The 16,350-nt window shown below is 53.1% G+C and overlaps 2 protein-coding genes across 2 annotated transcripts in view; one reads left to right on the forward strand and one right to left on the reverse strand.

Annotated features, from left to right (window-relative positions):
* The window catches only part of PNMA3 (PNMA family member 3), a 69,865-nt gene that overhangs the window by 397 nt on the left and 53,118 nt on the right, over positions 1-16,350 (reverse strand). The window lies entirely within an intron of this gene.
* Positions 5,902-9,281, forward strand: PNMA6A (PNMA family member 6A). The gene is made up of 2 exons (XM_057314540.1): positions 5,902-6,201; positions 6,457-9,281. The coding sequence occupies exon 2, from the start codon at positions 6,599-6,601 to the stop codon at positions 7,982-7,984; it is 1,386 nt and encodes a 461-aa protein (XP_057170523.1). The 5' UTR covers positions 5,902-6,201; positions 6,457-6,598; the 3' UTR covers positions 7,985-9,281.

A 16,350-nucleotide genomic window follows, 5' to 3' on the forward strand; every position in this document is an offset into this window, starting at 1 on the left:
GTTTTTAGGTATGATTTATAATGTGAGATCGGACGTCCTACCTCCAGCCTCTGTTTTTTTGGAGGGCAGAGAAATCACTACTCAAGGAAATGTGCTGGTGAGGTGGCACTGGCATCTTTGAAGAGATCAGTACTGACTCTCTTCTGCAAGCCATTGCTGGAAGCAAGCGACGCTGGCATGGAACTGGCAATCAAGGGAGATGACAGGATTCTCAAAAGACAGGGTCCCAATGGTGGCACAAAACTACCAGGAGCAAGGTGGGCATCATTACCATACTGGGCAGCAAGGCCAGGGTGGGGTCAGTCTCATTTGACCGACCAGAATCTGTGGCAATATAGATAGCATAGATAGTAGGTAATAGTGTTCTAGGGTCTGGATGTATGCGCAGCTGACTCGGGTATTACTTGATTCTCCTAAGGGGAAAAAAAGAGAGAGAGAGAGAGAGAGAGAGAGAGAGCGAGCCGGCAAGCAGAAAGCTGATGCTAGCAACTGTGGTGGAAAACTGTAGTTCCCCAGCAAGTGTCCAGGTCTAAGTCAGCCCATGGGCCCAGAGCCCTTTGATTAAGGTGGAGGTCAGAAAAACCCAGCCAACCCTTTCCCAAAAACCTGTGTCTATTTACCAAGGTAAATGTGCACTGTGGTAAGGAGAATACCTGCATTTGAAAAAAATATATTGAATATGAGTTCTCTGCTTATAAAAGGGCTTCTGAAGTCTAGATAATAATAGTTCTGCCTCATTTTAATCTGACAGGAAATCCAATGGTTCTGTGGATCATCCAGGAGTTTGTTGTTGTTCTTTTTTTCCCTCCAGGCTCTCAATATATAGTTGGCAATAATATACTTGGTAGGTGGCAGAATCTTCATATTAGCACAAGTGACATTATATGGGAAGGTGCACATGGAGGCCTATGAAGCTGCTATCTCTTTACAATATAAGAAAAGAAAAAGCAGTACTGATTCTATACTAAGAAAGGAGAGAAGAGTCAGATTACTAAAATCAGAAATGAAAGTGGGGACGTTACTATCGGCCTTACAGAGATTGAAAAAAAAAAAAAGATAGCAAGTGAATGCTATGAACAATTGCACACCAAAATTTAGACAAGTTAGATGAAATGGACAATTTCCTGGAAACAAACAAACTAACAAAACTCACTCATGAGGAAATAGAAATTCTCAATAAACCTATAAAAAAAAGTAAAGAGATTGAATCTATTATCCAGAACCTCAGAACAAAGAAAAGCTCAGGACTTGGTGGCTTCACTGGTGAATTCTACCAAATGCTTAAAGAAGAATTATAAATCCTTCTCAAACTCTTCCCAAAAAGTAGAAGAGGGGGGAAACTTCCTAACTCATTCTGAGGCCAACCTTACCCTGATAGCAAGGTGAGACTAAGATACCACAAGAAAAGTAAAGACCAATACCCCTTACAAATATAAATGCAAAAACGCTAAAAGCTATGCTAGCACACCAAACACAGCAGTTAACTTGATTAAAAGAATTTTAATTAAAAGGATTATACATCATGACAAAGTGGGATTTATCACAAGCATGTAAAGGTGGTTCAACCTATGAAAATCAATATAATACAGCACATCAATAAAATGAGGGGGAACAAACCACATGATTACCACAAAATGATGCAGAAAACGCATGGGACAAAATCCTATACTCTTTCATTAGATAATGCTAAGCGAAATAAGTCAAGAGGAGAAAAACAATTATCATATGGTTTCACTCATTTATGGAACATAAGAAGTAGGAAGATCGGTAGGAGAAGAAAGGGAAGAAGAAAGGGGGGGTGTAAACAGAAGGGGAAATGAAGCATGAGACACTATGGACTCTGGGAAACAAACTGAGGGCTTCAGAGGGGAGGGGGGTGGGGGAATGGGATAGGCCAGTGATGGGTAGTAAGGAGGGCATGTGTTGCATGGTGTACTGGGTGTTATACACAAGTAATGAATCGTGGAACACTACATCAAAAACTAGGGGTGTACTGTATGGTGACTAACATAAAATAATAAAATAATAAAAAATGTTATTATTAAAAAATAAAAAATAATTTTAACTGAATTTTAAAAAAAAGAAAGCATTCAGAAAACAAAGATTAGAAGGGAACTTCCTCAACTTGAAAATGGGCATTTATGAAGAACACACAGCTAATACCATACTCCATGATGGGTATTAAGGAGAGCACGTGTTGGGAGGAGCACTGGGTGTTATATGCAGCTAATGAATTGTTGAACACTACAACAAAAACTTACGATTTACTGTATGTTGGCTAACCGAACATAATGGGGAAAAAAACAACGCGGAGCTAAAAAAAAAAAAAAAAAGAAAGAAAGAAAAAGAAAAAAAAGAATGAAAGTATCCCAAGACCACGAAAAAGTCAAAATGTTGACTTCTGCCATTTCTATTCAACATTGTACTGAATATTCTAGGCAGAGCAATTAGTCAAGGAAAAGAAATAAAAGGCATCAAATGTGGAAAAGGAGAAATAAAACTACACACTTCTCCAAAGAAGGGCTTACGAATGGCTAACAGACACATGAAAAAATGTCCAACATCATTAGCCATCAGGGAAATTCAAATCAAAACCACACTGAGATACCACCTTACGCCAGTTAGAATGGCAAAAATGGACAAGGCAAGAAACAACAATTGTTGGAGAGGATGTGGAGAAAGGGGATCCCTCCTACATTGTTGGTGAGAATGCAAGCTGGTACAGCCACTTTGGAAAACTCTGTGGAGGTCCCAGCTCCTTGGGGTTCGGGGGGAAGGTAGAGAGGGGTTGTGGGCCAGGGAGGGGACTTTGGAGTTTCCTTAGTCTAAGGAGATGGGGAGCCACAGGGAGGACTTGTCACTGGGAGGAGCGGGAGGTCTGGTAGTGTTGCAAAGAGTTTGCTCTGGCTGCCATGCGTGTGGGAGTGAGGTAGACAGAGAGCTCAGACTGGAGGCTGGGAGAGCAGGAGATGGGGCCAGGAAACATGGAGACGTGGAGAGGATCAGCAGTCACCAACTAGACTTGATCAAATCCCACAATGGGTTAGATTGGGAGTGAAGAACAAAGGGCGGGAGGGAGAATCCTGGCATCTTTCCTGGAGCAACCAGGTGGAAGGCGGAGCCGTTGGGGGAAGGCCAGGGAAGAAGCTAGTGTGTGGAGGGGGACGAAGTGCTCCTGTTTGGACATCTTCATTCTGAAATTCCCATGAGACATCCAAGTAGGCAGTTTGATGAGCATGTGTGGAGCTCAGAGGTGGGCTCCCACCCAGAGACAGAACATTTGGAGCCGTCAGCAGGCAGATGGTCCCTCGGATGAGAGGACCTCAGGTGAGAATGGTATTGGAGGCACCAAGGGTCCTGGGGCTGAGGCTGGGAGCCCACTGCCACCACACTGAACTCAAGCAAAGGAGAAGGAGGAGGGAGTTCCAAGGATGGGCAGGCAAAGAGGGAGGAGATTAGCCCAAAGGTGGGGGCTCACAGAAGCCAAGAAAGGAAAAGGTTTTGAGAAGGAAGGAGGGTCAACTGTGCTGAGAAGTGGAGCAAAATGAGGGCTGAGAGGTGATAAAGGAAAGGTAGTTGAGGCGTCACAGCCCAGCCCGGGCAGAGGGGGGAATGGGTACCCCAAGGTAGAGCCAGAGAGTCCTGGACTTGGAGTCAGCAGGTATGGAAGGAAGGAGAGTAGGAAGAGGCGAGGCTGAAAACAGCGGGAATGAATTGACAGTCGGCCTACAGGCCAGCTGGGCAGTTGGTGACATGAGACCCAAATATGTTCCCACAGGAGCACCCTCCCTGAGGAAGGATCCCAGGTAAATCATGGCAGAAACCAGGAAAGAGGACAACGTGGGGTGCAAGCCATGGCAGGGCTAACACCAAGGTTTGGGGGACAGAAATTCTCGTGGTGGGTGTTAAGAGCAGCAGTTCACCGTATTAGGAGAGGCAGTCTTGGCCCTCAGCGGGGAGAAAGGGAGGGAGTCCACACACGAGGCCGACTGGGAAAGCTGGTTTGTGACAGAACACCTGCGTTTCTTCATTTACCTAGCATTTACCACCCAGGAGATAAGAAAGCTGGAGGAGTAAGACCACAGGGGCCAGCCAAGCTCCAACTATGAGACCAACTCCAACGCAGCCTGCTTCTGGGCGATGGGTGAGTGTAGAAAAAATGAGAGTGCCTTCGGCCTTGATGCTGGAAACTTTCTCCTAGAAACAGGCCAATGAGGCTTCTCAGCAGTGGGGAGGAAATGAGCAAAGGAGATTCACAGAAGAGGAACTGGGGATGGATGACACACTTGTGCAAGGATGCCCAACCTCACTGCCGACCAGGGAAACACAAGGCACACAATAACGAGGTAGTGCTTCTCCCCATAGGGGTGGGCAAGCGGTCAAGGCTGGACAAGACCAAAGGCTGCTCGGGCTGTGGGGCGCACAGGACCACACCTATGCTGCTGGTGGAAGTGAACACCGGTTCAGCCACTCATGGGAGATAACAGGTTAGCAACACCTAGCCATGGCAGTGATAGGCACCCAAGTGCCCAGGTCCCAGCAAAACCACTTCTTGGTGTTACGTGCCAGAGCCTGTTGTGCCAACAGCAGCTCAGACAGGCATGCATGGGGTGCTGGTGGCAGCAGTGTCTGTAATAGCCGAAGACTGGGAACAGTGTGAATGCCCATCCATACAGTCATAGACAAATAAACCAGGGCTGTGATTCAACAAAGAGCATGAGTGAGCTGGGTGCTCGGAGGAAACCTTGACCGGTATAGCCTGAGTGTGCAAAGCAAGTCACAGAAGAGGATGTCTGACCGGATGCCAGGCAAGAAAAGAGAAGGGGGGCAGACAGGCAACAACACCAGAGGATGTGACCCCGAGGGAACCTGTCTGCCGTCTGACCAGCAGAGAGGCTGTGCACATGGCCCCCAGACTCCCATGACAGGACAGGTGCAGGGTGCCAAGACCCAGAGGGACTGGAGCTCCATTTCGAGTGGCGGCAGCACTGCCCTGGTACAGTGACTAGCCTGGGTAGCAAAAGAAAGGGGGAGGATCTGTGGAAGAAGGCTGACTTGGGGCCAGACAGACAGAGGTCTCTGGGGAGGCACAACACCCATGCTGCTCTCAGGGGCCAAGAGAGCAAATGTCTCAGAGCCCTTTAGGCTGGCGAGGGCACAGGGGGCAGGGGACACATCCAGTGCTCCACTCCCAGCCTAGCGGCTCTCCTGTACACAACACCCTGAGGTAGAGACCCCAATTCTGTCATTCCACTGAAGCCCAGAGAAGGGGCAAGGACTTGCCCAAGGACGCATGGTAAGATACAGGCCCAAGGGGTTGACCTCTAAGTACCTGGAGTGAGCAACACAGGAGAGGGTACCTGGCACCCTCCTTGGGGCTGGCCACTGGCACTGGGGTAACGACGCGCCTTGGCCGGCAGTGCACCCACGCGCGAGCTTGGGGACTGCCGACCCTCCTCCGTTGGGGTGCAGTGTGTGAGTGCTCGTGTGCGCATGTGGCATCTATTCCACGGAATCGCACCCGGACGAGGTGCTTCTCGCCTAGCTGGGACAGGACCAGTTCTGGGTGGGGTGGAGGAGGGTGGAAGCAGGCGAAGAAGCCCCCAGAACGCCCCCCCCCATCCCGTTCCCCACCCATGCCAGAACGCAGCGCTGGCGGGCGCATCTCGGGCCTGTCCAGCCCCTCTCCGGTGGGCACCCGGGGATGTGGAACCCTCGCCACGCTGACTCCCTGAGGGCACGTTCCGGGAGCGGCGGGCTGTGGACAGGGCTGGGTCTAGGATGGGGGCACCGACTCGCGGATCCCCAGGGTCCCCACCTGTGCCAGCGCCCCCTCGGGGGCGGGGGAAGGAGCAGGTGACGTCACGCGCGGTCCCCGGGTGCCCGCGGCGGTGGCCGCAGCCCGGCCGCGTGACCCGCGCGCGCCAATGGCCCGGCGGTCTCCGGGGCGACGCGGAGGGTCCGCGCTCCGCCGCCACTGCGCCCCCGCCCCGAGTCCGCACTGCAGAGAGTGGTGGCGAGCCGGCGCCGGCGCGCTGGCCCACGTGCCGCGCGGAGAGAGGGACAGGGAGAGGAAGAAGGAGAGGGAGTGCGAGAAAGCCACGGAAAGAGGGGCGCACGACCCGGCCGCTGCTCCGCGCAGCCCCTGCGGCGCCCCTCCTGCTGGGACCTCCACCAGGAAGGACCCCGACCCAGCGGAAGGTACCAGACCCGGGGAGGGTGCGCTTGGCCCCCAAGAGACCCCGCCACCCTCCGCCCGCCCCAGCAGGACTGCGGCAGCCCGCAGGGACGGGGGGACGGGGTGGGGAGGGGGCTGTGGCCCCTGCGGGCCGGTGGAAGGAGGGGCAGGGGTCGAGCCCGGGCGGCAAAGGCGCCGCCCCGCGGGAGGAGGGTCACCTGGGGGAGGGAGAGGGGGTGCCGGCATTAACCTTGCTCTCGCCCGGTTCGTATTCACAGGCTGTGGAGACCCGGGCCGCTCTCTCCGAGTCCTAGACCCCCCCCCCCAATTCATTTTCCCCCGCCCAGTACCACCCTGGTCTGCGTGGGGAACCGTTTCCTGCCCCTAGTATCAGCCCCGCGCCAGCGGAAATTGCGCGCGATGGCGGTGACGATGCTGCAGGACTGGTGCAGGTGGATGGGCGTCAGCGCTCGAAGGGGTCTGCTCATTCTGGGCATCCCGGAGGACTGTGATGAAGCCGAACTCCAAGAGTCCCTGGAGGCCTCCCTGTGGCCCATGGGCCACTTTACCGTGCTGGGCAAAGTGTTTCGAGAGGAGGATAATGCCACTGCGGCCCTGGTCGAGCTTGACCAGGAAGTCAACTATGCTTTGGTCCCCAGGGAAATCCCGGGCACCGGGGGTCCCTGGAACGTGGTCTTTGTGCCCCGTTGCTCAGGCGAGGAGTTTCTCAGTCGCGTGTTTTACTTCCTGGAGCAACAGGGGCAGACGGTGGAGAGTGTGGCTGGGGCCCTGGGGCTGGGACTGCGCAGGGTGTGCTGGCTCCGATCGGTCAGTCAGGCAGTCCGGCCCTGGGTGGAGACCATGCGGTATCAGCGCCTGGGCGTGTTTTCCGGAAGGGATCAGCCCGCCCCGGGGGAGGAGTCCTTTGAGGCCTGGCTAGACCACACCGCCGATATGCTACATGTGTGGCAGGGGGTCTCAGAAAGGGAGAAGAGGAGGCGGCTGATGGAAGGCCTTCGAGGGATGGCCCTGCAGCTCGTGCATGGGCTCCTGGCGGAGAACCCTGCCAGGACAGCGCAGGACTGCCTGGCGGCTCTGATCCAGGTGTTCGGAAACAACGAGTCTCAGGCGACCATCCGGGTGAAGTGTTTGACCGCTCAGCAGCAGTCAGGCGAGCGGCTTTCTGCTTTCCTGTTGCGGCTGGAAGTCCTGCTGCAGAAAGCCATTGAGAAGGGGGCCCTGGCCAGAGCCTCCGCTGATCACGTGCGCCTGAGGCAGGTGCTCACCAGGGCCAACCTCACAAAGCCTCTGGATGAAGCGCTGAGGAAGCTGAGAATGGTTGGGAGGCCTCCAAGTTTCCTAGAGATGCTGGGGCTTGTTCGCGAGTCTGAGGCATGGGAGGCCAGTCTAGCCAGAAGCGAGAGAGCCCAGGCAGAGGAAGGGGCTGGTGCCCGGGCCAATGCCCACGCCGGTGCCAGAGCCAATGCTAAGGCAGAGGATGATAAGGGGGAGGAGAAGGAGCAGGGGGAGCAGGAGGAGGACAGTGAGGATCGTGACACTGTCCCTGCAGGTCTACGTCAAGTAAGACCCTCAGAGGCCCCTGGGGGCCCCACCCCTGCCCTGATGGGCAGTGCTTCCAGGGCGGGCCCAGGAGGTCCTGGCTGTGAGCCAGAGGGCCTCGCCCAGGCAGGAGAGCAGGAGGCTGGGGAGTCCCCCGAGGAGGGGCTCGAGCCCATCCCAGAGGAGTCGGGAAAAGAGGATGGGGCTGGGGAGACGAGTCCCTCCAAGTCCTCCTCAGGCAAATAGGCTCAGAAGGCCCAGGGGCCCCCTCTCCTCTCAGGCAGCAGAGCTCCGGAGGCAGGGGCAGGCCATGCCAGGGCAGCAGCCTCACCCCACATGGGGAGCAGGGCCGAGGGAAGGGCCCACCCAGCCCAAGCCAGGCCCCCGGGCACTCCACCACCCTAAGGGGACCTGAACACCACCATCAGCCCTTCCAAGTGACCAAGATGACCATACTTGACACCAAATGGTTCAGGGAGAGGTGTCCCCCCCCCCCCCCGACCCATGCAGCACCACACCTAGGCCCAGCCCCCGCCCTAGTCCATGCCAACTCAGGCAGCCAGCCTGGAAAACACCCCTGAGTGGCTGGCCCTAGCCTAGGTGAGGGGCACCTGAAGCCATCTGCCACCCACACTGGACTGGGACATGTTAGGGACCATCTCAAGGGTGCAAGCCTCTTGGGTCTCCCAAGAGGGGGACTCTCATTCAGTGACCCCCGGGGCACATTGCTCCATGTTCCGGGAAGCCCACTTGTGTCTCTGTAGGGCCCTTTGTGACCCACGTGTCCAGTTACTCCCCCTCCCCGCTAGTTACCATTCCTGTGCAGAGCCTTGAGGTGTGCAGGAGCCCGCGGTGGGTGTCCTGGCCTACCGGGGCAGCCACCTCTCAGCCCGGGAGCGTGCCATGAGCTGCGGTGGGAACCAAGGCTCTGCTCGCTCTCTTCCCGTGCTGTGAGCTCAACCTCTGCTTTCTCGGTGTAGATTTAGGCCAGCCGCTGCTTGTTCTTGTGGAGATGTGTGTGTGTTCTTATCCGAGCAGCTGCCCCCACCCCACCCCGGAGTTCCGGAGCCCGGTTCCAGGAGATGGCGGGAAGGATGCCCCCAGGGCACGGCTGGTGCTCACCCCGTGACCTCAGGAAGGAAGAAGCGGACCAAGGATAGAGGTGGCCGGCGGGAGTCTCCACGGCAACTGTGCTCTGATGTGCCACCCTGTTGTTACTTGTGACTCTGTTTCCTTGGCTTGGCCGAGTGTCCCCTGCTGCGTTTTCCAGCGTCCTGGGACTGTCCTGTGCAGGCCACGGGGCAGGACCAGGCCCCAGCATGCCGGCCAGAGGGGAGGGTGCCCTGGAGTGAGGGGACGTGGCCAGCGTCCATCGTCCTGGCCAGAGGTGGATCGAGGGGCCCTCAGGAAGGGAGACTGAGGCAGGAGGGCCACGGTGTTGGGGGAAGCAGAGGCACCTCGTGTGGGACCCCAAGAGGAGGGGGTCCGTGACCTATGGGCTCTAGTGGCCGTTAGATGTCCCTCTGTCTGTTGTCATTCCTTTTCTTTGATGGTTTCAGTAAATGTTTCTCTTCAATAAATTTCATTGAATGTTTCACCTGAGTCTCTCCTCTGCTATGGGCAATTGAGGGAAGGGTCTATTGGGGTTGGAGGAGGGAGCCACAGAAAAGATTTTTTTTAAAAGATTTTATTTATTTATTCGACAGGATAGAGACAGCTACAGAAAAGATTTTTGTCCAGTTCCCGTGGGAGACTTCTCCAGTGAGAGGTTATGTGAGGCACTTTGATGGGAAGACTAGGATATGATCAGGAACTTCCTCGTATTTTATAGTTGAATTATAAAATTTTGGGGTTCCATTGGTTCTCATTGTGGGATCGTCCTGTCTTTCCCTTTTGAAATTGAGTGGGAATAATCATGGTTTTCTCTTTTACGAAGCTAAAGGGGCCACTGCCATCCAGGTCCTGGGATTGTAGATTGCTTAAGGTGTGCAATGAATGGAATGGGGCAATGCATCAAAGAGCTGTCATGCCTCCAACACCTATAGCATCCTTGTTGAGAAAGTCAGTATTAAAAAGTGATAGGGTTTTTGAAGAACTCTAAATGTGTTTTAATTTGAGTTATCCTAAATGTGAAAATCTCACCATGGAACAACATTTTTAAAAAAGATGGGCATATTTTCCTATACCACCTCCATTTGCAAACAGACTTGCTGTCAGGGAAAAGAAAAAGACTAGGCTGGGGCGCCTGGGTGGCACAGCGGTTAAGCGTCCGCCTTCGGCTCAGGGCGTGATCCCGGCGTTGTGGGATCAAGCCCCACATCAGGCTCTTCTGCTATGAGCCTGCTTCTTCCTCTCCCACTCCCCCTGCTTGTGTTCCCTCTCTCACTGGCTGTCTCTCTGTCACATAAATAAATTAAATCTTAAAAAAAAAGAAAAAAAAGAAGCCCACATCCCTAAGATCTCTATAAAACAAGGGCACACGCCTACTTGGATGTCTCATGGGAATTTCAGAATGAAGATGTCCAAACAGGAGCACTTCGTCCCCCTCCACACACTAGCTTCTTCCCTGGCCTTCCCCCAACGGCTCCGCCTTCCACCTGGTTGCTCCAGGAAAGATGCCAGGATTCTCCCTCCCGCCCTTTGTTCTTCACTCCCAATCTAACCTATTGTGGGATTTGATCAAGTCTAGTTGGTGACTGCTGATCCTCTCCACGTCTCCATGTTTCCTGGCCCCATCTCCTGCTCTCCCAGCCTCCAGTCTGAGCTCTCTGTCTACCTCACTCCCACACGCATGGCAGCCAGAGCAAACTCTTTGCAACACTACCAGACCTCCCGCTCCTCCCAGTGACAAGTCCTCCCTGTGGCTCCCCATCTCCTTAGACTAAGGAAACTCCAAAGTCCCCTCCCTGGCCCACAACCCCTCTCTACCTTCACCCCCGAACCCCAAGGAGCTGTCCTCTTCTTTCCCTACCACCCGCCCCTGCACCTCTCAGCAAACTCCTGCTTCATTGGCCTTCTCAGCTGGCCCCATAGCACCACACCCAGCTCTTCCTCACCTGTGGCCTTTGTCTTCCTTCCTCCTCTGTGTGAGACAACCCACCCCAAGAACGTCCCATGGTGGTGGCCTCCTCCTCCTCCTCTTCCTCATTCAGATCTCAGCAGAAATGTCCTCTCCTACCAAAGCCCTCCTCTGCCCGGCCACCCACATTGAAAGTGGAACCTGGAATACTCTCCATCCATATTGACATTAGCAGCATTGATTTATGTGTCAAGAGAGATAGCAGAGATTTTGGTCTCTGCTTTGGGGCATTAGGGCCTCCCTCCCAAGATGGCCTTGTCCATGTTTATCACCCCAGGGTCCCCAGTGCCCAGAACAGAGTCTGACACACAGGAGGCTCTCAGTACCTTCTTTCAAGCAAACACCTGAATCTGTCAGCCTGCTCCCATCTGCCAGGGGCCTGGGACCTTTACCCGAGGGCTGTGGAGAGCCTCAGTGGGTTTGAAGTGAGGGGATGACAATGATCAGACCTGCTGTGTGGTGAACTGAGCAGCAGGGAGGTAAGTTTGGAGCAGAGGGTGGCTTCTGCAGTAGGCTAGAAGGACAGACCAGACAGTGATGGCCTGGGCCTCCTGAGGCAGAGGGTTTAAGAGAAAGGAGAGGATATAGTCTCCAGAGAGGGAGAAGGCACAGGGAGGGCTCAAGCAGGGTCCCAGATTTCTCACTTGTGTGTGGGCCCCAGAGGATGGGAGGGTACTTCCCTGACATGGGGATCACACCAGCAATTGCCTTTCCTCTCACCTTTTGTGAGAAGAGGTGTTGGTAAGTGGGGTGACAGGGGCAGGGATGAGCTCCTGTGGCCACATTTGCATTTGAGAGTCCTGTGTGACACCAGGTAGATACACACTGTGCCTTCCTCCTCCTATCCCCACCACAACCCAGGCCCTGTGGGCAGCTGGGCTCCCTGCTGGGCGTAAAAGAATTGTAATTGTGTCACCTGCTTGGCTCAGCTCCCAGGGTCTTCCATCTTTTGGCTTGGTCCCCATGATTGCCAGTACTGGGCCCTGCACAGGGCTGGTGCCCAGCAGATACTAACCATGTGGAGAAATAAGCACAGAAACACTTCACTGTGTGGTGGTGCAGAGATGCTTCAACCAAGATTCACAGAGGGCCTGGGCTGCTAGGTGACTGGAGGCTCCCATAACACACCTCCTCCAGTAGTAGCTGTTGCAAATAAAGTCCAAGGGATGGCCAGCCTGGCTGAGCACATAGAACACAGGCACGGCAGCAGAGGAGGGTTTCAGTGTTTCTCTTTACCTGGCTGCTCCCTAGCTGGGTGACCTCGGATGTGTCCCTTAACCTCCACAGGTTGAGGGGGAGCGCTGTCTTCTCACAACCCAGGAAGGGCTTCTCTGCTTTGCATCACAATCGCCAAGGGCCCAAGCCCTGCACAGCCAAATGGACCCCTCCTGTCTCCTCCAGGGAGAACCTGGAGTTCCCTCCTATCTTCTTACCAGGCAGTGCCCACCCACACTTCCTCAACTGTGGCTTCAGACCAGGTCCTTGCCAGCCGAAGACTGTTCTGGCTCCTCAACAGCCGTCTTCCTCTACCACCCCCTCTGCTCACACACCCAGCTCCTGCTCCCAGCGTCTGGGGGCTCCCTGCCCTGCCCTAAACCTTCCACAGGCTCCTAGGCAGCCAGGCAGGGTCCTCTCCTCCCTTTCTGAACCCACCATTCCCTTGCTGGCTGCTCCTACCTGGGGAACAGTACCTCCTCAGCTACTTCCTGGCTGCCGGCTCGCTCTCCACCTGCCCACTGAAACCTCACAGGTGCAGGTGGCTCCTTTTGGGCTCACACGGCCCTTTGGAGCATCACCCCAACATGGCACTCATGCTTCCCCACTCAGAGTACTGCTGGGCTGGGTAAGTGGCAGCATGTCTTCCATCGGTCCTTCACAGACCTGGTTGCCTGCAGCACACTCTGTAACTCTTGACAGTCCCTCTGGGGGAGCTGGGTGGCATCAGACTCAGTATAAATGTGGGAATTGGGATGTGGCCAGGCTCGAGTGGTGGCCAGCCTGTCTCTGCCTTGGGTCAGGGTTAGGATGGTTCTCATGTCGAGAATTGGTGATGGGAATGTGAATTGTCAGAACATCTTCAGACATCTGCGTGCAGTCATTTTAAACAACTCATCCACCTACTTTGTGACCCAGCCCTGGCACTCCTACTTTTTTACCCAGGAGAATGGAACACAAGGATGTTACCCAGGAGAACGGACTTACTCAAGGATGTGCCCATCAGCTTTCATCATAATAGCCCCATACCGGAGCCAACCCAAATGCCCACCAGCAGGAGAAGGGATACAGGGCTTGCTGTGAATCCCTACGCTGTGGACCTCTGACCCTCACAACCACATGGGTGTGTCTCACAGACTATATGCAAAGTGAGAAAAGTTAGACACCAGAGTGTGACACCGTATGATTCCATTGATACAGAATGCAAGAGCAGGCAAAAAGGATCTGTGGTGCAGGAAATTCCAAGGCGATTGCCTCCAGGGAGGTAGGAATGACTGGCAAGGAGGTCAAAGGTACTTTCTGGGAAGACATAAATGCTCTGTAGCTTGACAGTCAGCTGGGTCACTCACTGGGTGGATGCAATTTTCAAAATGCATTGAACTGTGTACACTTTGAACAGAGGCAGCAGTAAAATGAACCATGTTCTTTAAGGCTCCGTTATGGAGCACCTGGTGCTATGAATTTTGTCTCCCCAGTGTTTGTATGAGTGTATGTATGTATGTTTGTATGCCGAAGCCCTACACCCCAGTGGCTGTATTTGGAGATAAGGCCTATAAGGGGGCAATTAAGGTTAAATGAGATCATAAGGCCCTGGTCCGATAGGATCTCCTAAGAAGAGATGCCAGAGAGCTCTCTGTCTGTCTGTCTCTCTCTTACTGTCTCTCTTTCTCCCCTCTCCCCCACCCCGAAGGCACAAAGAAGAGGTTCTGTGAGCACACAAAGAGATGGCAGCCACCTACAAGTTAGGAAGAGAGCTCTCAGCAGAAACCAACCATGCTGGCACCCTGATCTCAGACTTCTAGCCTCCAGAACTATAAGAAAATCAAGGTCTGTCGTTTAAGCTACCCATTCTGGGGTATCTCCTTATGGTGGCCTGAGCTGACTAAGACACCTGGGTTCCCTTGTGTTTGCCTGGGAGAGTCACACTTCCTTGGAGAATCCCTATTTCCTCATCTGTCAATCAGAGTCATCTGCCTGTCCCACTGGAAGGCCATCAGAATCCCCCGTGAGACTGTATGTGGTAGTGTCTTGAAGATTCCAAGTTCTTGTATTCTCTTGAGGTGATATTGTGTTGCCTGCCATGATGGGTGCAGTGCCTCTACCCAGGCTCCGCCTCCTGTATATGGTGCAAGGTGAGTGGTCAGGGTCAGAGCCCCAGTGAGGGAGGGGGTAGTGGAAACTCAGGATCCTTCAGTCATGAAGGTTCTGGGAATGACAGTTTCCAGGCTGTGGAGTTGAGCTACTGCAAGGCAGGGCTGGCCCAGTGTTCTCAGGCTTGATCCCCATCTTCCAGCCCAGCCTCCTCAGAGCCTAGCCATGGCCGTTGCCATTTCCTAGGAATGAAGCCAGTAAAAGGAGGGCAAGTCTGTCTCTCCTGACCTGCCACCACTGTGCCTGAAATACGGGTGTGTCCTGCCCTATAATACCTTGACTCAGGTGAACTGAGTCCACTTCCTCCCTCAGGGTCCCGGCTCAGCCCAGCCCAGTCCAATGGGCCCTCAGTGAGCTCTGAAGCCGCCTGCTTGTCCATGCCCCCCCTTCCTGGGCTGCTTCTCTCCTAACCTCCAGCCTTCTCCAAATGCAAGTGCTCCTTTAGCCTCTGGGGGCCACGTGTACAGGGGACTTCCTGTCCCTCTCCCTTGGGAAGGAAAGATATGTTTTATCTTTTCCCTCCCTCCCTCCTCCCCACAGAGAAGGAAATTCCATCCCTGTGAACTTGGGGAGCTCCCAAGGCCTTCCCCAGACAAAATGAGGACCTTCTTTAATTCATCCAACAAGGAGTTAAGCTGTACCCTCTGTGTTCCACTCATTATAGTATGTGCTGAGCCTACGCCTATACATCAGAGCAGAAGTACACCCTGCCCAACTCAGTGCACAGTCTAAGGGGTGACCTCAGACCATAAGGAAATCATCCCCCAAGCAAACGTAGAAGGATAAACTCTGTCATATCCATCAAGGGGATCCACTCCACCCCTACCCCAGTGCCCTAGCATCCATTCAGGTGGCAGCAAATGCACTCTTTGTGTGCATTTCCTTCCAGGAATGGATGGTACAGTGGTACAAAGGATTAACCAATGTTCACCGAGTGCTTCTTCCAAGTCAAGTATGGCTCTAGAGTTCAGGGATCTGGGCAGTGAACACAACAAAAAAAGTACAAAGAGAATAAAGGGTGTAGCTCTTGGCCTCTTTTTTCTTCTTCTCCCCTCCCCTTTTTTTCACTTCTATGGAGCCTGGCAAAGACCATCCTCTTGAAAACTATGACTCTTGGCTGTTGGAGTCAAGTGCTTGAAACAGAAAAGTCTCAGTGTCAAGACAAAACTTTTAGTGTCAAGACAAAACTTTTACTGAACACAGACACACACACACACACACACACACACCCCAAAACAACAACAACAAAAAAACCCGGGCTCATCAAGTGTGGAGAACTCAGAGCATAGGCAGTGCCCCATAAACTGTAGTGTAGGGAGGAGTGAAGGGAGGCCAAAGAACTGTTCTCTTGTTCAAAAGGAACTGAGAGCTTGACCGGTGGACGGGTTGGGAACACATGTGGAAGGGCTGTAATTTTGATTTTTAAAAAATCACTCCAGGGATGTACTGTATGGTGAATAACATAATATAATAAAAAAATATTATTATAATAAAAAAAATCACTCTTGAGTCTTTGTGGATCTGCTTTAAGTATTCATACCTGCTAATACGTATAGAATGGTAAATATGACTAGTGCTATGAAGGAAAGGTACACAGTGCTATATTAGAACTCTCAAGGGGGATATGAATCAGTCTAGAAAGTCAAGGAAGTCTTTCCTAAAAAATGGCATGGGCGTTGAGACCTGAAGGACTTGTAGGGGATACCTAGGGGAAGGAAGAAGGCAAGCGCATTCCAGGCCAAGGGTACAGCAGTGTTCAAGTGTCCAGTGGTGGGAACAATATTGCCTAAGAGGGGCTGAAATATGACAGGTCAAGCAAGGGTGAAAGGCTGGTTTGAGATCACCACGATTGGCAGACAGGTTATCAGAACTCACAGGCTGTTTAAATGAGGGTTAAGAATTGTAGCCCGGGGTTAAGAATTCAAAACACAATGGGAAGTCACTGAAGAATTTCTAAGCAAGGGATTAATGTGATCAGATTTACATCTTAAGAGATCACTCTTGCTGCAGTGTGGGGAAAGTTTTGGATGGGGCAAGGTGGTCTTTTGGAAGACCAGTTAGTGGGATACTATAGAATCCTAGCCAGCAGAGAACATTTATTCTTGTACCTCATTGTACAGTGAGCAAACACTGACTGCTTAGTTGGGAAGCAGTCAGTGTTTGCTCA

The sequence above is a fragment of the Ursus arctos genome, chromosome X (assembly GCF_023065955.2).
Source record: "Ursus arctos isolate Adak ecotype North America chromosome X, UrsArc2.0, whole genome shotgun sequence".
In the NCBI taxonomy this organism is placed as follows: domain Eukaryota; kingdom Metazoa; phylum Chordata; class Mammalia; order Carnivora; family Ursidae; genus Ursus; species Ursus arctos.

Coding starts and splice junctions, on each gene's coding strand:
- PNMA6A (XM_057314540.1), top strand. CDS start 6,599: ATGGCGGTGACGATGCTGCAGGACTGGTGCAGGTGGATGGGCGTCAGC.